General features: G+C 36.7%; 1 protein-coding gene across 5 annotated transcripts in view; it reads right to left on the reverse strand.

Moving 5' to 3' along the window:
- The window catches only part of NUP98 (nucleoporin 98 and 96 precursor), a 129,022-nt gene extending 105,418 nt beyond the window's left edge, over window positions 1-23,604 (reverse strand). For 2 of the 5 annotated variants that reach the window (XM_073216061.1, XM_073216060.1), the window contains exons 1-9: window positions 23,410-23,603; window positions 14,943-14,971; window positions 13,001-13,104; window positions 11,248-11,349; window positions 10,960-11,136; window positions 9,274-9,413; window positions 7,865-7,972; window positions 6,392-6,572; window positions 4,914-5,077 (exon numbers count right to left, since the gene is read on the reverse strand). In XM_073216061.1, the coding sequence (XP_073072162.1) occupies window positions 4,914-5,077; window positions 6,392-6,572; window positions 7,865-7,972; window positions 9,274-9,413; window positions 10,960-11,136; window positions 11,248-11,349; window positions 13,001-13,076 (948 nt within the window). In that variant the 5' untranslated portion in view covers window positions 13,077-13,104; window positions 14,943-14,971; window positions 23,410-23,603. Of the gene's footprint in view, window positions 1-4,913; window positions 5,078-6,391; window positions 6,573-7,864; window positions 7,973-9,273; window positions 9,414-10,959; window positions 11,137-11,247; window positions 11,350-13,000; window positions 13,105-14,942; window positions 14,972-21,863; window positions 21,960-23,409 lie in introns of all 5 variants that reach the window. The other 3 variants (XM_073216058.1, XM_073216057.1, XM_073216059.1) reach the window with 3 other exon arrangements.
- Window positions 23,605-23,779: the final 175 nt, after the last annotated feature.

A 23,779-nucleotide genomic window follows, 5' to 3' on the forward strand; every position in this document is an offset into this window, starting at 1 on the left:
TATTTCTTCTTTGGAAAAACGTCTACTCAAGTCCTCCATCCTAATCGGGTTATTTGTTTTTTTTGGTATTGAGGCATGTGAGTTCTTTATATTTTGGATGTTAACCTCTTACTGGATAAATTGTTTACAAATATATTCTCCCATACTGTAGGCTGTCTTTTTGTTCTGCTGATGGTGTCCTGTGCTGTACAGAAGCTCTTAGTTTCATGTAGTCCCACTTATGTATTTTTTGTTTCCCTTACCCAGGGAGATGTGTCCAGAAAAAAATTGCTATTACTTATGTTCAAGAGATTTTAGCCTATGTTTTCTTCTAAGAGTTCTACAGTTTCATGTTTTACATTCAGGTCTTTGATCCTTTTTAGGCTTATTCTTGTGCATGAAGTTTGACAATAATCAAGTTTCATTCTCTTACATGTAGCTGTCTTATTTTCCCAACACCAGTTATTGAAGAACTGTCTTTTTCCCACTGTATATTCATGGCTCCTTTATTGTATATTAATTAACCACATACGCATGGGTTTATATCTGGACTCTCTATTCTGTTTCATTGATCTATGGGTCTGTTTTTGTGCCAGCACCATAGTGTTTTGATTACTACAGTCTTACAGTCCAATTTCTCCAAATTCTTAATAACAATTATTGTCTTTTTGTTTACAGCCTTCCTCGTGGATTTGAAGTGGTATCTCACAAAAGTATTTGATTTGCATTTTCCTGGTGGCTACTGGTACTGAATATCTCTTCATGAGCTTATTAGCTATTTGTATTATCTTCCTTCAAGAAATGCCTTTTTAAGTCTTTGGCCCACTTTTTAATGGGTTATTGTCTTACTGAATTATAAGAGTTCTCTATATATTCTGGATACAGAGTCCTTCATAAGATACTATGACTTGCAAATATTTTCTATCATCTGTAGGTATTCTTTTTTACTTTCTTTTTGTTTTCTTTTGCTTTCTTAATGGTATCTCTTTGACCTACAGAGGTTTTGAATTTTGATGAAATCCAATCTATTTTTTTTGCTGCTTTCACTTGGTATAATTTCTAACAAACTACTACCTAACTCCTTTTCTTCTCAGACTTTTATAGTTTTACTCTCACAGTAAGTATTTGATCCATTGTGAGTTAACCTGTACAGTTATCACAGTGGTATATGAAGAAAGGATCCAACCTTAACCTTTTGCATGTGGAAAAGCCATTTGTTGAAAAGATTATTCTTTCCCCATTGAATTGTTTTGGTATCTACTACAAATCAATTGTCTGTAAATGTGAGGGTTTATTTCTGGACTCTCAATTCTATTCCACTGATCTATAATGTCCTGCCTCATGTTAATACCATATGGTCTTGATTATTATTGCTTTGTAGTAAGTTTTTAAATTGAGAAGTGTAAGTCCTACAGCTTCTTCTTTTTCAAGATCGTTTTGGCTATTCTGGGTTCCCTTCCATTCTTTGTTGAGTGTTTTTATCATGAAAGGGTGTGTCAAATGATTCTTCTGCACTTGTTGAGGTAATCATATAGTTTTTTTTTTTTTGTACATCATCCTATTTCATGGTTTATTACATTGATTTTATGTTGCGTCAACCTTTTGGGATAAATCCTACTTGGTCTTGGTTACAGTCCTTTTTATATGTTGCTGAATTTGGTTTGCTAGTATTTTGGGTATTTTTGGGTCTCCCCGTATTTGCTTTTTATTCAGGCAAAATATGTCTAACTTAATGACCAAATTCCAAGAATTCTAATCAATAAATCATACCTCAAATTAACCTTTAGTTTTATATTTCCCTAAAAGAGTCTAAGAGTCCTTAGAAATAAACTGGTAATGATACTACAAACTTTTAGAAATAGCAAGTATCCAATAAGGTTGAGTTTTAGTGCTCCTTATTTATTTCAATGAACCAAACTCCTTTTCCTGACTCTGCTTAAAAGAACAAGCTGAAAGAATATTTTGAAATACAGCCAGTACAAAACTGGAGAGCTACATGTAAGAGAATGAAACTGGATTATTGTCTAACCCCATACACAAAAGTGAACTTAAAATGGATCAAAGACCTGAATGTAGGTCATGAAACCATAAAACTCTTAGAAGAAAAACATAGGCAAAAATCTCTTGAATATAAACATGAGCAACTTTCTCCTGAAGGCATATCCTCGGGCAAGGGAAACAAAAGCAAAAATGAACAAATGAGACTACATCAAGCTAAAAAGCTTCTGTACAGCAAAGAACACCATCACTAGAACAAAAAAGCATCCTACAGTATGGGAGAATATATTTGTAAATGACATATCCGACAAGGCGTTACATCCAAAATCTATAAAGAACTCACATTCCTCAACACCCAAAAGGCAAATAACCCTATTAAAAAATGGGCAGAGTCTTAGACATAAACATGAGCAACTTCTTCATGAACATATCTCCTGGGCAAGGGAAACAAAAGCAAAAATGAACAAGTGGGACTATATCAAACTGAAAAGCTTCTGTACAGCAAAGGATACCATCAGTAGAACAAAAAGACATTCTATAGTATGGGAGAATATATTCCTAAATGACAGATCCAATAAAGGGTTTACATCCAAAATCTATTAAGAGCTCACACACCTCAACAAACAAAAAAGCAAATAATCCAATAAAAAAATGGGCACAGGATCTGAACAGACACTTCTCCAAAGAAGAAATTCAGATGGCCAACAGACACATGAAAAGATGTTCCACATCGCTAATCATCAGGGAAATGCGAATTAAAACCACAATGAGATATCACCTCACACCAAGGATGGCCAACATCCAAAAGACAAACAACAACAAATGTTGGCGAGGTTGTGGAGAAAGGGGAACCCTCCTACACTGCTAGTGGGAATGTAAACTAGTTCAACCATTGTGGAAAGCAGTATGGAGGTTCCTCAAAAAACTAAAAATAGAAATATCATTTGACCCAGGAATTCCACCCCTAGGAATTTACCCTCAGAATGCAGCAGCCCAGTTTGAAAAAGACATATGCACCCCTATGTTTATCGCAGCACTATTTACAATAGCCAAGAAATGGAAGCAACTAATGGATAAAGAAGATGTGGTGCATATACACAATGGAATATTATTCAGCCATAAGAAGAAAACAAATCCTACCATTTGCAATAACATGGATTGAGCTAGAGGGTATTATGCTCAGTAAAATAAGCCAGGTGGAGAAAGACAAGTATCAAATGATTTCATTCATCTGTGGAGTATAAGAAAAAAGCAAAAACTGAAGGAACAAAACAGCACCAGACTGACAGAACCCAAGAATGGACTAACAGTTACCAAAGGGAAAGGGACTGGAGAGGATGGGTGGGAAGGGAGGGATAAGGGGGAAAACGGGGCATTACGATTAGCACACATAATGTGGGGGCGGTGGGGACATGGGGAAGGCAGTATACACAGAGAAGACAAGTAATGATTCTACAGCATCTTACTACGCTGATGGACAGTGACTGTAATGGGGTCTGTGGGTGGGACTTGATAATAGGGAGAGTCTAGTAACCATAATGTTGTTCAAGTAATTGTACATTAACAATATCCAAAAAAAAGGGGCAGAGGATATGAACAGACACTTCTCCAAAGAGGAAATTCAGATGGTCAACAGGCACATGAAAAGATGCTCCACACTGCTAATTATCAAGGAAATGCTAATTAAAACCACAATGAGATAGCTCCTCACACGAGTTAGGATGGCCAACTTCGAAAAAACTAGGAACAACAAATGCTGGCGAGGATGTGAAGAAAGGGGAACTCTCCTACACTGTTGGTAGGAATGTAAACGAGTTCAACCATTGTGGAAAGCAATATGAAGGTTCCTCAAAAAACTAAAAATAGAAATACCATTTGATCCAGGAATTCCACTCCTAGGAATTTACCCAAAGAAAATAACTTCTCAGATTCAAAAAGACATATGCACCTCTATATTTATCGCAGCACTATTTACAATAGCCAAGATATGGAAGCAATGTAAGTGTCCATCAGTAGATGAATGGATAAAGAAGAGGTGGTATGTATACACAATGGAATACTATTCAGCCATAAGAAAAAACAAATCTTACCATTTGCAACAACGTGGATGGAGCTAGAGGGTATTATGCTCAGTGAAATAAGTCAGATGGAGAAAGACAAATGCCAAATGATTTCCCTCATTTGTGGAGTATAACAATGAAGCAAAACTGCAGGAACAAAAAACAGCAGCAGACTCATAGACTCCAAGAAGGGACTAATGGTAACCAAAGCAGAGGGGGTGTTGGAGGGTGGGTGGGGAGGGAGGGAGAAGGGGATTGTGAGGTATCATGATTAGTGCATATGGTATGTGTGGGGTCATGGGGAAGACAGTGTAGCACAAAGAAGACAAATGGGGACTCTGTGGCATCTTACTACACTGTTGGATAGTGACTGCAATGGGGCATGGGGGGGACTCAATAAGGGTGAATGTAATAACCACATTGTTTTTCTTGTGAAACCTTCATAAGAATGTGTATCAATGATACCTTAATAAAAAAAAATTGGAAGAAGAAAAAAAAAGAAATACAGCCAGTAATTTATAAGTATTTTACCCTTTACTCTATAGAATGGCCCAAGTCAAAGGTTCTCTACAATGGCTACAATGTTCTAATGTATAGCTTCAGGATGGCCAATTCTAGCACACTAAGGAGATCTTAATGGTAAGAAAATATGCTCTGAAAGGGTAAGTGCTCACTAGCCTCTTAATGAGTACAGAGTAGAGCCTGAACTAGAATCCAGGTTTTAATTATTCAAAGACTTTGCTCTCTTACCTTTACTACATAGTCAATACTTAAGAATTGCCATAGAGCTAGAACTTGCTAGTTTGACTGTTTAGAAGCTTCATTATTCAGCTCTATTAGTAAGATCTGGAGTTAACTAAGGGCCTGTTTCCTTACCATGGTATTGGTGCTTGGCTGTCCTAGCGTGCTGGTATTACCAAAGGAAAAGCCAGTGTTCTGGGTGGTTATGGCCTGGGCAAATGGTTTGCTGAAGAGGCTGGTAGTCTGCTGATTCTGTTGGCCAAAGAGGCTACCTGGATTTGTTCCAAATCCAGTTGTGCCTTTCAAGAAAAAGAAATAAAGAAAAAGTAAATGGAGGACAAAAACCCAAACCTCACATTATCTACTTACTGTAATAGTCTTAAGTTACTGATTACGTATCTGAATTGCCCTACATTCACTACTCAAACTGGATAACTATTTCATTTTCCATCCTTTCTCACCTAACTTCAGATTTGGTTCAGACTCTACTTTCTACAATAATACTGACCCTAAGAACCTTGTCTGGACTAAGTTATTTTTGTGAGCCTTAATTTTATTTTGTAAGATGCCACAATACACTGAAAGTCTATGTGTGTATTTTAACCCTGTTAGACTACATTTTTCTTCAGAACAGAGGCATTCTCTTTATATAAGTATATCCAGCCTAGGCTGTGACACAATAAAATTTTAAATGAATATGTGGCTAAGCTAAATCAAAGAATACCAAGATTGAAAAGAATGTTAAATGTCACTAAATTTGTATTTATTTATGTATTTGTGTTTGTGTATGTGTATAAATCTCTCTAGAAGGCTACAAAAATTTTACTTTTCCTTGTTTCCAGAGGCAAACTGGTAGTTAGGTAAGGGAAAAGAGACCTTGGGTTACACACTTTTTTTGTATTTCATCAACTTTATATCATATGTATTACCTTTGCAAAAGCAGTATTTTTATAAAAGAATCAAGTAATCATCCCAGACTTCCCTCTTTCACATCCCACATCAAATCAATCCATCAGCAAATTCCATCAGTTCTATATTCAAACTGGGTCCAACATGGACATTTCTACTATTTCCACAGCACCATCCTCATCCAAGACACTAACATTTCACATGTGGATAGAGCAATAGTTTTTCTAACTGATTTAGTTCTATCCTTCCCCCTTACAATCTACATAGCAGCCTTAAGAATGATCATTCCTGCATAATCACATGATTCTCTAAACACTCTAATAGCTTCCCAACTGAGATAAAAATTCATATTTTGACACTAGCCCATAAACCCCTATAAGATACATTCCCTATATCCCCCAGTACTCCACCTTGTCCTCTCTTTGGGAAAAACTCAGAGTTTCTTCTAGCTGGAATGTTTGTTCTTCCCCTAGAGATCTGTACAGCTTTATCCTTCACATTCTTCAGATAGGTCACTGTATCAGTGCAACACTCCTTAATTATCATTTAAAACAGTATTTCTCCCAACCCTCATATATATATATATAAGGTACTCCCTATGCCTCCAGCATCCTGGAGTTATTTTTTCTCCATAGTACTTATCACAAAATGACAGTTATGTTTACTTTTAGTTGTCTGTCCCTCAATATGATTCAAAGGCTTACTAGTTCCAAAGGCTGTTTTGTTCTGACCATATGCAAAGCCAGAATTAGTGGTGGAGGAGCTGAAGAGTCCTGTTGCATTGGACGTGGCTGGAGAAGACCCAAACAAGCCAGTCGTGGTACCTGCTCCCACCTGGTTCTGCGGGCCTTTCCGGTTAGCCTGATAATCCTCTAAACGAAGTTCCTAGAGGAAGGGAAACGTATTTCTAATCTTAAAATGCAGCACAAAAAGTTACTTAGGCAAGTAAATACTTGAATGCAGCACTCAGTTTCCATGTTCATATAGGAACCATGGTTAAAAAACACAGTTACAGATTGACATTAACAATGCCATTTCAGAAAAAAAATTTAATAGTGTATATTGGATATTAAAATTCATACCATAATTACTGTTAAACTACAAGCCAAAGGACCGATATGTTAATTCTAATTTCCTTTTAGACACAATACTTTATGTACAATTTTATACAATAATCTCATCTACTCCCACCCCAAATGTAAAAATTAGATGATTAAAAGATGGAGGACTCTGGTGGGGGCGGTGTTCAGAAAATTTAGGAAAAGAAAAGATATCAAGTTTAACAGTATGTCTCCCAGATCAGAGTGTTTCTGCACACTCCAATAAAGCAAGCACAGTTTGGGATATAAAAGAAGCCGATAGCTACAATTAGGGATGCCAGTTAAGAAGTAAAACAAGTATTACGAAGCAATGAGAATGAACTAACATCATTCAACATGGATAAATCTCACAATGTTGACAGACTTAAAAGTACATAAGATTCCATTTATATGAAATTCAAAAATTGGCAATATTGGCAGTCTGAATAGTGGTTACCTTTGGAAGGGGAGGACCATGACTTGGAGGACAAAACAGAGAGGGACATCAGGGATGCTGGTACTGCTCTGCATCTTGATTTGGACCCTGGTTACATGGGGTGTATTCACTTGGAGAAAACTTACATTGTACATTTATGAATTTGCATGAGTTTACTAAAAACCCAGGTGTGTGCATGCATGCACACTGCCCAGTATTGTGTGAGCAACATCCAATCAGAATAGACTGTTAAAGAGGATTCTGCTGATACATACAAGCTGAGTATTATCCCTACCTAAAACAAATAGATATCTATAATACATTTATTTAAAATAATTTGGTTAATGTTTGCTTTTTACATAGACCCAATATGAACCAGTTGATCCTAAACATAATTAGAAAGTCTTAAAAAGCTGTTTTCTAATAGAATCAAAAAAGTTAAGGCTGCACAGGGAGGGATGTGCAACACAGAGAAGACAAGTAGTGAGTCTAAAGCATCTTACTACGCTGACGGACAGTGACTGTAATGGGGTTTGTGGGGAGGACTTGGTGAAGGGGGAGTCTAGTAACCATAATGTTCTTCATGTAATTGTAGATTAATGATAATAAAATGAATTTTTAAAAAAAGTTAAGGCTGATATTCTGTATTGCATTTTACTGACCTCTAGTGACTTGCTTTCATATTCTTTCATAGCAGTAATACACTGATGCTTGGTACTGATGTTAGTACTCACTCCAGCTTTAACCATAGTATCTGTACCAGTTGGAGGCTGCAAAGGGAGAAAAAGGCAAATTTGAAAGTCTAAAGCAAATGTGTAATTCCAAGCTTATATCCCTACTCTCACAGACACAATTCTTAACTAATGAACTCTGTAACTAGTCCCCTAAGTATTTTACTAAACAAGATGGTTTCAAGGGTTGATTAAATACATCGCATTTCCGATCTCTCCCTATACTCACGATATCTGAAAAATTAATCTCAGTAATAGTTATCACAAACCCAGAGACTAATCCCATAACCAAGCTGTCCAATTATCAACTAAAATATTTATTCTGCACATAAGGAAAGCTTTATCCAGTTTACACAATACATACATTTAAACCTCTATTTTTGAGTGCTATCTGATAATTCTGCTCTGAATTGTCTGCTTTCTGATTGCTGTTGCATTTAAGAAATATGGAAGCCTGGTTTTCCCACTGAAACTTCACAGGGAAAAAGGCACAATAACTACCTTGCATGAATTTATTAAGTCATGATTCCTACCTGAATCATCAGTTTTCTCAATTATTATACTTCCCAAGAGACAACATACAGTATCATTTATATTTAACTTTACTTTAAATTCAGGATTCTAAATTCAGTGTTATGAATTTACCACCTGGCCTGAGAAAGTCTTCATTTTCTGGAGTAAGTTTTAAAAGGAAGTTTTGTCAAGCTGTATTTATGCCAGGGATTTCCATCAGGCGAACTGCACTTCCAGCCTATCCTATATATATCCCAACAAATCCCAAGTGATATACTATATCAAGTGGTATTCCATATGTTTTCATGAAAAAACCTACTCTAACCCTCTACCCAACTCCTCTAGAAAAAAAACAAAGAAAACACAAAACTCTATATTCCCATTTTGCCATTTCACTAATTAAAGCTTCATTTTTAATTGGCAAACATATTGATGGATTCCATTTTTCTTAAAGAAAATGTTTTCAATGATTTTTCTAGTTTGTTCCCTCATTCTTATTTTATTTCTCTAAGAATGGTTAACCAATTCAGAGGCCAAATTATGAACACTGTAAATACAGGTTCAACCACTAGGTATTGTAATAGCTTATGAATACAAATTTGACTGGGTTAAGCATAATTCAAATATACATTATAATCCAGATTTATATCTCATGGCTTTGTTTACTATACACTTATTTATAGATTTTGTTTTTAACACATTTTTCAGGAAGAGTGAAATTACACTGGAGATAACTAGAAAGGGAAGAAATTTTACAATTCATACTAAGAAGAAATATACAAATGAGAGAGAGACATATCCCATGAAGAACGGAAGAAAACTCTTACATTAAACTTAATAGTAGTCCCAGTAGGAGTAGCTGTAAAACTACTTGGCCCAAAGAGAGAGCCAGATGTGCTACCAAAAGGATTGGAGGTGGTATTTGTAGTTCCAAAAAGTCCTCCACTGCTAGTACTTGTTCCAAAATCTATAAAGTAAAAAGAAAAATGAGATGGTAACAGTAAAGAATTTAAGACTCTGTACACTATCTGAATTGGGCTGTGGCACTAGAACAGCATTACTTTCATATCCTCAAATTTTATTTCAAATCTCCCTAGCAATTACCTTCAAACAGGTATTTCATAGACACACATAATTCTAGGCTCACAACTTTGAAGTGAAACAAAATCTGAATTCTTTTGTCAGCTAAGTGTCCATAAAAATCCTTCTTGGGCATACTTGGAAGACAAGTTAATAGAAACAGTACTCTGTTTCATCAATTTTATGTCATTTCTCCTTTCTTAGTAAGACTAAATGCTGAATGAACTTATCTTTCTGAAAACATCACAAGAGACTTCAACAGGAGTTACAGTATTTCTTCCTGACATGTAGTATTACAAACACCCACACATAACAAAAAAATTTGTAACATACAAATGGTGCTATTACAGCAATCAAACACAAGTTAATGAAAAATTTCACCCAGAAAAATAATTTAGAAAAATTGTTAAGCACCTGGTCATTTTATAAAAATAAGTAGATCTTCTACCTTAGTTTGCCAAAAAGTTGTTTTTAAAAATTACCTAAAAGTGAATTTAATAATTATCTAAGGAATATATTTTTCAAAATATGAAAGATACTACTAAAGAAGTTACACATGGGGTGCCAGAAATGTCAGTAAGCAACAAAAAGTTATGTATGAATATTTAATATTAAGTGACATCCTAATTACCAAGATAAAAGGAATGTGATTTCTCACTGGTAGTCAAATTGTTATTTTCCTAAAAAAATGTCCTAATATAAAAAGTAAATAGGCGTATCTCTTTTGAATTAGCACTTTAGATTGCATTTTATATTGTCATGGTTAAATATTTCAATATCCCCACAAAGAACTTACCCTTTGTAAAACACAGATAGCGGCTGACTTACTCATTCTGCCATACTCCTGTACTGAGAACAGCATCAACTCACTGGGCATACCTGTTCAACTAGTAGTGTTTACCTCAAAGTACCTGTGTGAAGTATCCCTAGGCCACATTTAGATTTAAAGAGAAAGAAGCCATCAATTAAAGTATCTGCCACGAACAAGGAATGGAGGAGTAACCATGTCACATCCAGTATTTGTCATTTCTGCTTTAGTCACTTAACAAATGTGAAATAGGCAAGAAGAAGGTGCCACTGTAGGACAATATGGTTGATTACTTTTCTCCTTGAATTTCTCCTGTCTTAATACATACAACACTGCTCTGACCTGTCTATTCACCCTACCTCTAGTCACTTTCTATCAGAAGCCTCTTCCTCCGTATATCCCCTAAATACTAGTGCTTCTCAGATTTCTATCCTAGAAGAGATACATAACCCCTACTCCTTTCCAGCCTATTAAATTTTTCAATACATTTTGAAGTTTTCCTCTTCCCATGTTTTTGCCCTCTGGCAGGAAAGGGAGGTAGGTGAACACGGGGAAAAGAAGTAAGAACAAATTCAGTAAGAAAATCAAATCGATAAATGCAGAACTCCAATAATATTCTACTTACTCCCAAAGCCAGTTGGTTTATTTTGTGCAAAGGCATTGTTTTGGGCTGAGAAGAGACTGGTGCCTGTGCTTGCAGTTCCAAACAAGCTATTTGATGTTCCTGTTGATGTGCCAAACCCAAAGCCAGTACTTGTAGAGGTAGCTGGCTGGCTAAATGAACTGGTACCAAATAATCCTCCTGGGGAGATGAGGAGGGGGAAAGAACAGGTAAATAGACAGATTGCAGTCACTAAATGAAGTCTTGTGCCAGCTACAAATAAACCAACTGCATTCCAGATAAAGCCCCCACCTGGTTTGGTCTGTGAATTTCCAAACAGACCTCCAGTATTGTTACTAGAACCAAATGCAGATGTTCCAAATGCCCCTCCACTGGTAGTGCCAAAGCCAGTATCTGAAAAAGCAAAATCAGGGTCAAAATAAAATGCACATAGATCCAATGAAAAAGGATTTTAATATTTCTTAACATTCCGCATTTGAATAGGACCACTGGTCCAATGCGAAAACCAGTTTTTTCAAAATTCCATCACACTATTAATTAGATAGTCAAAATTAAGGCATAGACAGTTTACTCATTACCCTAGGTGAAGGAAATTTAAACTGAAAAGGTGTGACTTTTAAATAAAAGTTATAGATGTTGATAGGTCTAAAAAAAAAAAGAATGCCAAGATAACTACAGTTGACTCTTGAACAACATGAAGGTTAGAGGCATGAACCAATATCCCCCAGACTCCACCCCCACGATATAACTGAAAATCTGTAATTTTTGACACCCCAAAAACTTTACTAGTAGCCTACTGTCGATCGGAAGCCTTACCAGTAACATTAAACTCAGTTAAACACATATTTTGTATGTTACATATATATTATATTCTTACAGTAAAGTAAACTAGAGAAAAAAATGTTTTTTTCAAATTTTTGGAATTCTCAAAAAAATTTTTCCAACATATTTATGAAAAAAATCCTTGCAGTTAAAACCTGCGTTGTTCAAGGGCCAACTGTAGTGACTATGAGCAACAGACAAAAGTAAAATCACCAAAGTTGAAGTGTTAAAATTCTTTCCAGACATCATACACTCCACATTCGGATGAATGGTCCTTAATTAGGGAAGCACATCAGAATGACCTGGGAAAATTTTCAAAATATTCCCAGGTTCAAATTCAGGTTCCAACCCCAGAGATCTTAATTTCCTAGTTCTACGATGGGAAATATGTACTTGAAAAAAACCTCCAAAACTGACTCTAATGGATACTCTTGGTTAAAAACTAGAAACTCAGATGTACAGACTACTTTAAGAAAAGGACAGGAGACAACTGAAAAAATTTCTATTATTTTTATTAAATATGCTTGAGGTTTGGTAGTTAGGGTTTTTAAGTCCTCATCAGTTAGAGAAAATTTCTAGGATTTGCATTAAAATACTCTGTTCAGACGCTCCTCTTCCCCTAAAAAGAGAGGGGTAAAATGAGATGGAAAATGCTGACTGCTAAAGCTGGGAGATAAGTACATGAGAATTCACGATAACATTCTATTTTGCATAAAATTTTTTACAAAAGTGTAGAAGTAAGCATTGTTATAGGCAACAGCTATCATGTATAATCATACTGTACGGAAGAGGAAGTATATCTTGGGAGGGCTGGTGGCGACTAAGGACTTTGACATTTAACAGTTCTGTACCCGAATGTCCATCTTATTCAACAGTAAATCTCAGCAGTGATTCAATAAATGCACTTTAGATTTCAATATTTAAAAATATTAGTTCCTGGTCTGAAAATTAGTAACTAAAATTTCCTGTTAAAAGAACCAATTAATAAAAATATTTTAACTACCTTCTACTGATGCTCAGAAAACCATGAAAACTCAGAACTCATTTCTATTTTTTTAGAATTTTAACAAGACTTTATCCTGGTCATTTTTCAAAGAGATTTAAAAATGTTAGAAAGGCTAAAGCATGAATAAAATCTCTATCTAAAAAGCTATGAGAGTGGATCTGCTCTTAGTAAGAACAGCTTAAGATTTCCCCCACTTCCGTTCTTTTTTAAACTTACTCTGCCCAAATGTTGAAGTTGTGCCAAAGCCACCTGTGCCACCCCCAAAGGGTGTTCCAAATGACTTGTTAAACATCTTCAAAATGAGTCTTTGCTTTAGAGAGCTGGAAAGAAGAAAAAACTATCAATTTTTAAAAACCAGAGAATATGGTATAATTGTTTCTGAAATGTGTCATTCTACAAATGCTGGCCAGTTCAAATTATAACATGATGTTCCTCTATGGTCCCCTACTTTTATATTTTTATCTATCTTCTTCTGGTAACATTATAGAAAAACCTTTTATGATGACCTCCCACATATGGATAATCCCCCCCCAGGCAACCAAACTATACACTGGGTCACTTAAAGAATTTTATCAAAGTGTTCCAACAAGTACAAAAGGGAAGTTTAGTTTTCCCCCACTCCATACTTGAATAAAATCAAATTGAAGGTGTGGTTTACTCAAAAGTAAATACTCTCCCCCTCATAAACTTTCCTTAAACTTAAGATACCTGCTACTACTCACCTGCTAACAGACAAGAAAATGAGTGAACTACTTTTAATATAAAACTCAGAAAATAGCAATAATTCTTATTTGGATTTTGCAAAAGGTACGAGTTTTCTCACATAATGGAGCAGTTTTTCTAGTAAAATCGTGCCTCATTCATATAAAAAATAAAAAGATTTTGAGGTGCTCCCCATAATGTTCCAGTGTCCCATTAACACTTTCAGGTACTCCAACACCTGAAACATTTTGTGCAACACTGGAAAAGATGAAGCCATGCCTATATATTTAATTTTTTTTTTAAACCAGTACTCTGTCCCCTAAACACCCCTAGAAAAAATAATCCCAACACTTAGTTCTTTATGTCAACATCCAGAAATTTAGCAATTTATTTGCTTGAACAAAGTTCACTGAAACCAGTGGTTCAAGAGGGCCACATCAGAATTAGCTGGCAAGCTTTTCAAAATATAACCCTCCAGACCCCATTCTAGAAATAAGGAGCCAAGATAGATGTCCAAGGTTGGGATGTAGACATTTTTACATTCAAAGCTCAACTGATTCTAATTCATTCCCTTGAAACTAGAGGTTATACTTCATGCAATTATCACTTCTCTTTCAATAATGAGATCTGCTTGAAGTTTCCTGTCTTCCCAATTTATCAGGTGTCACGAAGTAACAGATTGAGCCTTTAACGTATTGTAGTGGTGACTCTCCTTTCCAGGGAAAATATTCTTGGAAGTATTTAGCAGAAGTCCAAACATTTATGGTTCTATCTATATATTTGCTTTTCGACAATTCATTCAAAATTGACAGTTGTGCTAGAGGTTTAGATGTCTGGACCAACTCATTTTGATTGCAGTCACTCTCATAGTGCTATCTTGGATCAAGGCCCCTACTAGAACCATTTCATTGTATCTGTTGACTAAATTTTTTGACCATCATCATTATGGCAGAACCTGTGAGTTGTAATACAGCTATTATGCTAAATTTGCCATCCTTTTTTTTATTCACCCCCGCAAATAGCAATTTGTTTTTCATGTAAATCTGACACCTTCTATACAGCAAACATGTCAGGATTCAAAAGCCAAGTAATACACTTTTTCTCTGTGAAATTCATTCTCACATAGAAGATTTTAGTGTTAATTTAGGTTTTAGTGGCAGTAGGTTCTATAGCCCAAATCCATAGCTCCCAACAATCAAAAACTGATTAATAATTTTATCCTAACACAGAAACCCAGCATCACACATGTATTTCACAAAACAATTTTAAGTAGTAATAAAGTACCCTGGGGAACACCTCACAGTTTATAAGCTCATACATACATCATCTCAACAATCCTAAAACGATGGTAGTATGCACCACCACCTGAATTTTACAGATAAAAAGATAGGATCGGGTGTTTAGCAAGTTTCCCAAAGTCAAGGAAGTGATAAGTTGGAAAGCCCGTTTAACTTACCTTCTGACTTCCCATGGACACTCTCAATCCTAGGAAGGAAGATACAAGCAATGAACACGTAGTATTAAGGAAATTCATCTGTTCCAGACCCAAGAACAAGGGACAACACAGGGCCCAAATCCAATTTGGACTCATGGAAAAAAATCTTCTCACTCAAGCTCAGCCTATCATTTTGGTTCTGGCAAAGATGAACTTGGCTTAGTCTCAAGACTGATTACACTGGGATGTATTTTGCTATTATTATTATTATTATTATTACCATGGAAGCAAACCAAGATTTTGAAAAACAGCCTCATGATTTTATCATGACTGCTAGAAAAAAAAAATGGCTAATACATTAAACCCTTTGCTCTTCAAACAAGACATTCATTTTCCTGACTATGCTATGAAATGTCAGTGACTCAATGAAAAATTCCTCCCTCTCTATTCCTGCCCTACAAAATCACCTAGTAATTCATTCTTTAAACCTAGCTCAATTGTCATCTTTTCTATAAGCCTTCTCTAACTCCCTCTAGCAATCAAGTTATTCCTCTGGATTTCCACGGCACATTATGATTTGTTTACACGTATCTAGACTTTGTCTATAGTAGACACTGTGACAACACCAACTACATCTGAAGATCTCCCTTTTAGACTGAAGGATTTGTTGTCCCAGCTACTGCAAAATACTACCAAAAGACAGCCTCCAGCTGTTCTCTTCAGAACTGCCACTGCTGAGGAGTTGCCTCACCCAAGGTCATATCCTCTTTCCAGGATAGCCCATATTCAAATACCAGGCTCTTTTGTTCTAAATTAGGATAACTCTAAAGGGTAACGCCAGCTTCATACTCTCCATGAGATTGGCGAGGACTTCATTAAGACACTATCACAACTCAATTTCTCCCTCAGTCTATTGCTCTTCTCTCCCACAGGTGATGATGCCAAAAGCACTCTTTACTAAAACTCATGCAGGACTCTGCCCAACTCAGTCTGCTTCCCAAGGAAGCAACTTCTGAACCCCCAACCCCCTCAACCATCCCCAAATACATACTGAACTTCTCCAGGGTACAGACGGTATCATTTGTTTACTATACCAGAACCTCACAAACGGTCTGTAACACATATGTACTCATTTTCTAAATGAATGACAATCACAAGCAATGTGTTTTTTAAACACACACTGAATGATCAAGTTACTTTAGAAGTAACTTTTAACTTAAAATTATACTAGATTAATTTTCACAACAAAAGGAAGCCATCAAAGAAAGAGAAGATTCTTGATAGAATTGTCTAATTCAGAGGTTACATAAACTGGCTGGATACAACATACAGACACTTCTTTGTTTGGCCTTTTTGTATCTATATGGTATTATATCACACACATTTCTCCAAACATATATATGTTGCACAAATTACCTCAAAATGTATACATATATATTATCTCAAACTACCTGATAACATTTAAAGTAGAGATATGTCAGATGTTAACATTATTGGCTTCTCTTGAAAAACCTGATAATTAAGCAAACTAAGACTATAATCATTTCAGTAGCAGTCTGGAGCTGAGTAGTAACAGTCTTCTTTGGTCACAGTGTATTCTCCAATGTGTCACAATATCCACACACTATCACTCATTTCTGTCAGCTTCCTGGCCCCAGCAAGTTTAAGTCTGTAACTTCTGATATGACCAGAGAAAGGACCCACATATTAAAAACTCAATGAGCATGTAAATGCCAAGAAGCACAACAGAGTCAAAATTATGTCAGAATGTGAACTGGAAATATGAGGAAAAATTCCTGGGGATTTGGAATGTGACCCAAGCCTTTTATACTTATTTTACAAATGGTGAAACTGAGACACAAGAAGTAATTTGTCCAAGATCACAAAGCTATTATTAACTCCAGAAGCTGTGCTCTTAGAGTTAAACTAGGACCTAAGGTTTCTAGAGAAAGACCACTAACCAATAAAGGGAAATGATTGCACTTACTATAAATAAGAACCTATAAAACCAAAATTTGGCAGTACTGATCCAGCACTATTAGGGGAAAGAGGCACTTCTCTGGTAAACACGAGGGTTCTAGTCACCACAAAGGTAACCTCTCTTATGTATTGACAGTTTATAAGGTATCCCGATGACCTAAATGAACTTTCCTACAAAGATCAACCACTTCCTTTACAGATGGACGTACTTAGACTCATTGCAATTGTGTGTGTGTGTACAAGACACATATAGAAAGAAAAAATAAAAGGGAAACAGTGCTCTACACAAAGAGACAATGCCTTTGAGTTTGCTAAGCTTAATCTACTAAGTAAAAATTCACACTGTCAGACACAGGAGAGAGGTTACCTTAATAACACCAGTAATGCAGTACATAGTCCACCAGAGTCCCAACTAAAGCATAATAAACTGATGTCCCGGTTTATATCCAGTTTTTGTGAGCTTCGTGAACTCTGGACATAGCGATAGAATTTAGTTTTCTTCCAGAAAAGTGGTGGACAGACCCTAAAACATGGCAACCAAGCAACTGTCAACTTTGCTGTCTCAATGAAGGAAACTTGCTGCTCTCTGACAAAAGAATGTTCAACAATTGGGAAGTAATTTTCTTTTTCACTTCACTGAGTTCCTTTGAATCAAACTCAGTAAAAAAGCAAAAATAAATATTTGTTAGATGAATGGACAAGCATTGTGTACTTTCCGGTTTACAAAGTGCTTTTTCATACATTCTCTCATTAAATCTTCACAAAAGCACTAGAGGAGGAAGGAATTATCCAGTTAAATTGAATGGAAACATGATTTGAATTTTGCCTTGGAAGGGAGGGATAGGAGAGTTAGGTATAATTCCAGGAAGAGATGAGCCTAGTCTCAATGACTTAGTATCATATCCCAGCAAAACAATCTGCTATCCTCTTGTTTTACAGTATCGTTCCTGATTATTCCCCAGATCAAGCTATTTCATTTGTTAAAACATTCCTTTTTCTGTCTAGAAATTATGTCCCTTTTTCTAAAAATTGCTGCTCAAGCCTCACCTGCTTCACCAGACTACCAGATTAGACCCTCCAGTCTCTTATCTATATAAAAACACTTCCCTTCCCCTCCCCTTTTCTAATAGGTTACATAAACTAATGCCTCTCAGCTGTTTTTAGTTATGCAATATATTTGTTGTCATACCTGCCAACTTGAATGTACGAGCTGTTCGCTGCTCTGGTAAAAAGCATTTTTGATTTTGCTCAGTTTCTCCCATTAGGGCACAATTTAATTTAAAGTAACCCACAAGATCTAATACAGCTCTTTCTTCACAATGTGGATAGCTTTATTTTCATTCCCTTAACATAACTCTCATTTTAAAAACAGAAAGTAGTGAAAACAGTACAGTAGCTTTGAAGACAAATTTGTATTTAAAACTCTCTGCCCCTTACTATCTTTGTAGTTCTTCATAAATCTAAAATTATTTCAAAATAAAAAGCTAAAGGAATAAAAGAACATCAGCCTCAACTGTGTAATTGTGGTTAAGTCATGACATTCAACCTCTAGACCTGAGTTTCTACATCTGAACAGTAGGGATTACATAGCCTACATCAAAGGACTGTTAAGGTGACCAGGTTGCCTCAAACTAGAGCTCCTCAAAAGTGGGTTTTCGCTGAGTTCTTCAACAAACATTTTACAATATTTTTAATTAGAAAAGTATAATTTCCCCTTACTCTAAACTTCTATCAGTGCCTACGTAGAACTCCAGACATAATATGACTCATTTCCCAATACTGCACTGCCATCTACTACTGACCATAAAGCACTACTGTAAACAAGAAAAACACCCCACACACCCATAATATACTGAGGTCACTCTGATCATTCATTCTTTTCTACTTATCCCACATCTTTAGCCTCATTTCCAACTACTCACCTTGTTTATTTACAAAACCATTTGCCTATTTCTTAAGAAGCTTATTCCAGCAAGAAGGGTTAGATGTGCAGATACCAGTAATGTTTATGTCAAAGCAGCAGGAGGAATACCCAACAGTGTGAAATGATGAATGACTGCAACATGTAGGATGAAGTGTTCCCTTCCTGAGAAGACAGTCCTAATTCAGGCATTCATCCTTTTTCCCCTTCATCAGTGGTTTTCAAATATTTGTAGCTATAGAATCAAATACCTAAAACAGAAATAAGTAGGAAGCTGCTCTGGAGAACTCCACCTGCTGGCCCTTCAAAAGCAGTTTAGGGCTATAAGATCAAGTTTGAAAAATCATTCTCTTAGATTAGTGTTCTTCAAAGAGTGGTTATAAGTCCCCAAGATCTCTTTCAGGGAGTCCAAAAGTCAAAACTAGTTTCATAATAATACTAAGATATTATATTTGCCCTTTTTTTTCTTCCTGTGCTGACCTCTGCACTGACATACAAAAACAACATGCATAAAACCACTGCAACCTGTGCATGAATCAGGACAATGGCCCTAAACTGTACAAATCGTCACTCAATTCTTCACTGCCACCCACTTACAACACACACAGAAATCCACTTTCACTTGAATGTCTTTGATAAAGCAGAAAAAATTGATTGCATTAATTCTCAACTTTTCAGTACACAGCTTTTTAATACTTTGTGATTATCTTTGGGATGAAATGGGAAGTACTCAAAAGCACTTGTGCATATCAAAATACAAGAGTTGTCTCAAGGAAAAACACTTGTGTGATTACTTTTGAGTAGAAAACTGAACGGGCTGATTTTTTCACGGTGTACCATTTCCCCCCTCCAAAGAATAAATGACAAACTATGGCTTTGTCAAATTCAGATTTGAATTGAAAATTAGAATTTTGAAAACCGTGTTCACTACTATGAGCTTGTCAGCTTCCCAATTCTTAGAAAGACTTAATCTGATGAGATAAGTGGAAATATTAACAACTGTGTAACTAAACTTGTCAACTTTTGGAAGAACTGCACAACTCAGTGAATTGATGATTTCTAAACAAGAAATGTATGTCATGAAATCATGCATGGGTAAATATCCATCAAATTGCAAAACGAAACAGTGAATTTTAATGTAACATTCCACAAAAGTTTAATGACATGGTTTCAGATTCCATATTGCAAAAAACCTTAAAAAAGGTCTTAGTATAGTGGCAAAGGAGAATATCTACAATTATTTGAAAAAGCTATTAAATCACTTTTTCCAACTACATATCTGTATGAGGCCAGATTCTCTTCACATACTTCAACTAAAACAACGTATCAACCACCTCTGAATGCAAAAGATCTGCAAAGACAGTGGTCTTGTATTCTATTAAGCCAGACAAGTTACCAAATTTTTTTGTAATTTTTCATAAAATTGTTATTTGTTAACAAATGAGGTTATTTTTGCCTTTAAAAAAATCTGTCTTTTGATTTCTAGTATAGTGCATATAGCCCATATAAACAAAAGCTGTTTGGAGTCTTCAATAATTTTTACAAGTATAAAGCAGCCCAAAGACTTCCAACTTTGAGAACTGCTATCCTACACTATTGCTATAGCCTCCTTCTAATCCATCTATCTGACTCGTTTCACATTTTCCAATTTACCCTAATACCCACCATCCTTAATATTACTCTTAATATCAGATTTAGCTAATGAGAACCGTATTTTAAGAAATAATTATTTCTTTACTAGAAATTGCAATTGTTTCCTATTACACTGAATTAAGTACAAACTCTTCAATATGGCCAATGATTCTTAGTATTTATTATATTCTCAGTGTTGGGACAATGGATCAATGCATATTCATGTGACATTGAGTGTATTAGTGAAATGGAAAGATAACTGAATCACATAGCATTATATTTAATTACATCATTCAACTACAAGCTCTTTTGCCCTCTTCCACAAAAACAGAAATAGAAATCGCTTTATTTACCCAATGGCCTATCCCCTTCTAAATAAGACCTTGATTTATCCAATTCTAGAGAAAGGGAGCTATCATAGAAATAAAAAGAGAAACTAAACACAATGATTCTAAGACTATTAGCTTTTCAGCTTCCTCATACCAGATTTCGACAATTTTAAGGATTTTCAAAGACAATTTTAAAGAAATGTAATTTATCAGCTACCTTTATAAGCATATATTAGGTAAGATTTTACTGGAAAATTGGGAATGTTTTCTCTGGAACAGGGATAAATTTTGCCTCCCAGGGAACATTTGACAATGTTTGGAAACATTCTTGATTGTTACAACTTGAGGAGGGGGTGTTATGGGTTTCTAATGGGTAGAGGGCAAGAATGTAGTTAAACATCCTATAATACATAAGATACCTCCCCACAATTAAGAATTACCTGGCCAAACGGTCAACAGTGCTGAGGCTGAGGAACCTTGTTCTAGAGATATACTGTGCCAAATATTTAGGTTCAATTCCAAACAAAGAATGCACCAAATTCATAACAAACTTTGCATATCTTTGTTAAATCTCTAAATTTCATAGTCCCCTTTCAACCAAATGCATAATTACAGATGTGTTATTTATTGGAAATTAAACATCAGAACTACTACAACTTACTTCCTAGAGTAACTACCACCATAAAAGTAATATTAACCAGTTTTTTCCAAGCTTTGAATTTGGTTCCCTAAAAGTTCTACCTGCTCTTAGCTATCTAGGAGCTAATGGACAGGAATAAAGTCAAGTACCAAAGTACCATGTAATGTATGAACTGTATGGGTCCTCTTATTTGAACCCCAGTATTTCAAGAGCACACAAATATTCAAGACTCTTTAAAACTGTTTTTAGGTTTAACTCCTCCATATTTGTTTATTCATTCAAGCAACCACACTTACTGAGGGCCTATTATGTGTCAAGTAACCTCAATATGAAGACAAGATAAAAATATTTTACAAGGGTCTCATAAAAAGACAAACAGCTAAAATACTAAATGATTTGTGCTAAAATTAAGGTATCAAATAAGTGTTATGGAAGCTTACAGGGGAGAGAATGCCAGGAAACGCTCCAGAGAAGTGATGCTTGAACTGAGAAAATGTCACAGAAAATACACGTCTGTTTTTCAGCTTTTGCTTTATCTAAACGAGAACAAAGTGATTATCTACTTGATGTGAATAGACTAAAGTGACAACTAATTCAATTCCATTAAATCTTAATTAAGAATCAAAAACTAATGGTATCAAAGTATTTCCCAATACCTCTATCTTGTCCAACTTCTGGTTTTGCCTCCTAAATATCCTAACTTCTTCCATTAAACACACATCACCCAGTTAAGCATTTCTTTCTGAGTTTATGGTTGTCATGGAGAATGATTACTGCTCTCTTCTTTCTTCCAGTTAGTTTCTTCTTCCAAAACAGGGTTTAACTTTCACACCTTATTCTATTGCAATACTTTGAATTCTGCACGAGAGGAGCCATGAGTTCCAAGGTACAAGAACTACAAAATGCTGCCTACTTTTCTAAATCTTGTTTTAATTTCCTATTTTCTATTCCAATACTGTTTTAAGTCGCTAATTGGAGTTTCTTCTGAGTCCCCAGCAGCTGATACAAATAATTTCAGATTTGAACCGCAAACCAGCCAATGACATGTAGTTTTATTCTTTCGTTTCTATAACATCACTGACATTCTTTAACCAATCTTCAAGTTTAATTCTCATGGTCCAGGTTAGGGTACCATTACTGAAGCTTCTACCTTAACCATGAACAGAGCTGGTAGCAATTAAATCAGAAACGCTACCTAAGACTGTGTCTGCTTCCAACTACCGAATGCCTGCCCCTCCCCTATCCATAGGGAATCCTTAATAACGAGAGGCTGCAATACCCAGGGAGGGTGGTGTAGTAGAAAAACTTTTAGACCGAGTCAGATCTGGCGTTGGCTATTTCTGTCCTTTTTCTGGGCCTCGGTTTCTCCATCAAAAAAACTTGCAAGTGATGTCAGGTAGGGGGATTAGCTTAATTTCTTATAAGGCCCTTACGGTTTTAATCCAGAAACCCCATTTCTCCTAGTTTTACACGGAACACGTAGGCGAATAGAAAACAACCCTTTAGTCCCCTAAACCGACCGTTATTCTCAGATACTGTTTTAAAAAGCTAACTAACTTACGACCCACCCACCCTAACCTTCGGGCTACAAATTTTCCCTGTGGAGAAGCCAAGGTAAATAAATTCCATCCCGCAAGACGGTCAAGCAAGGGCTGGGGAGATCGTGTGCAGAGTCTTTAAGGCGCTGCCCCTGCAAAGGGCCGGCCGACCTAATCACCACCCGGCAAATGAATGAGTACAACCAGAGAGATGGACGCTCCCTCAGCGTACGGAGCAATCGGAGACCCCCGGGCTCAGACTCCACCGGTACCAATTTCCTCCCAGCACCCGAGGAGCCGGACCTAGGGGCCGCGAGCCCCGCCCCCTCCCTAAGGGCAGAAGGTGCTTCGGCGCGGAAAGGGCCTGGGATGCCCCGCGTACCCACCGCCTTAAGGGGAGGAGGAGCTTACCGATCCCAGGCCGCCACCACCCCGGCTCCGGACTTACCTCGGTGCAGTGGGGGAAGGGAAGGGTCAGGAGTGAGGGCCTGGACCCGTCCTTCACCCGCCGTTCAGGCAGCAGCGCGCGGCCACGACGAAACCGTCGCCGCCGCCGCCGCCACCGACACCGACCACCACTGCGGGCGCAGAGCGCAGAAGGCCCGACTGCGTCACACGCCGCCTGCCGTCAGAGGCTCGCTCTGGGCCCTCCGCCCACCGTGTCTGTGCATTGGAAGACGCTGCCGCCACTCCTGGTCTGCCCTGTTATTCATTGGGCAAGGAGTCTTTTGAAACCGAACTTGGGGAGAACGGGAAGAGGAGGGACCTAAAGAGTGGGGAGGAAAGGGGAGGAGCGGCGGGAGGGATTATGGACTCCC

This window comes from Manis javanica, chromosome 11 (genome assembly GCF_040802235.1).
Source record: "Manis javanica isolate MJ-LG chromosome 11, MJ_LKY, whole genome shotgun sequence".
Lineage (NCBI taxonomy): Eukaryota > Metazoa > Chordata > Mammalia > Pholidota > Manidae > Manis > Manis javanica.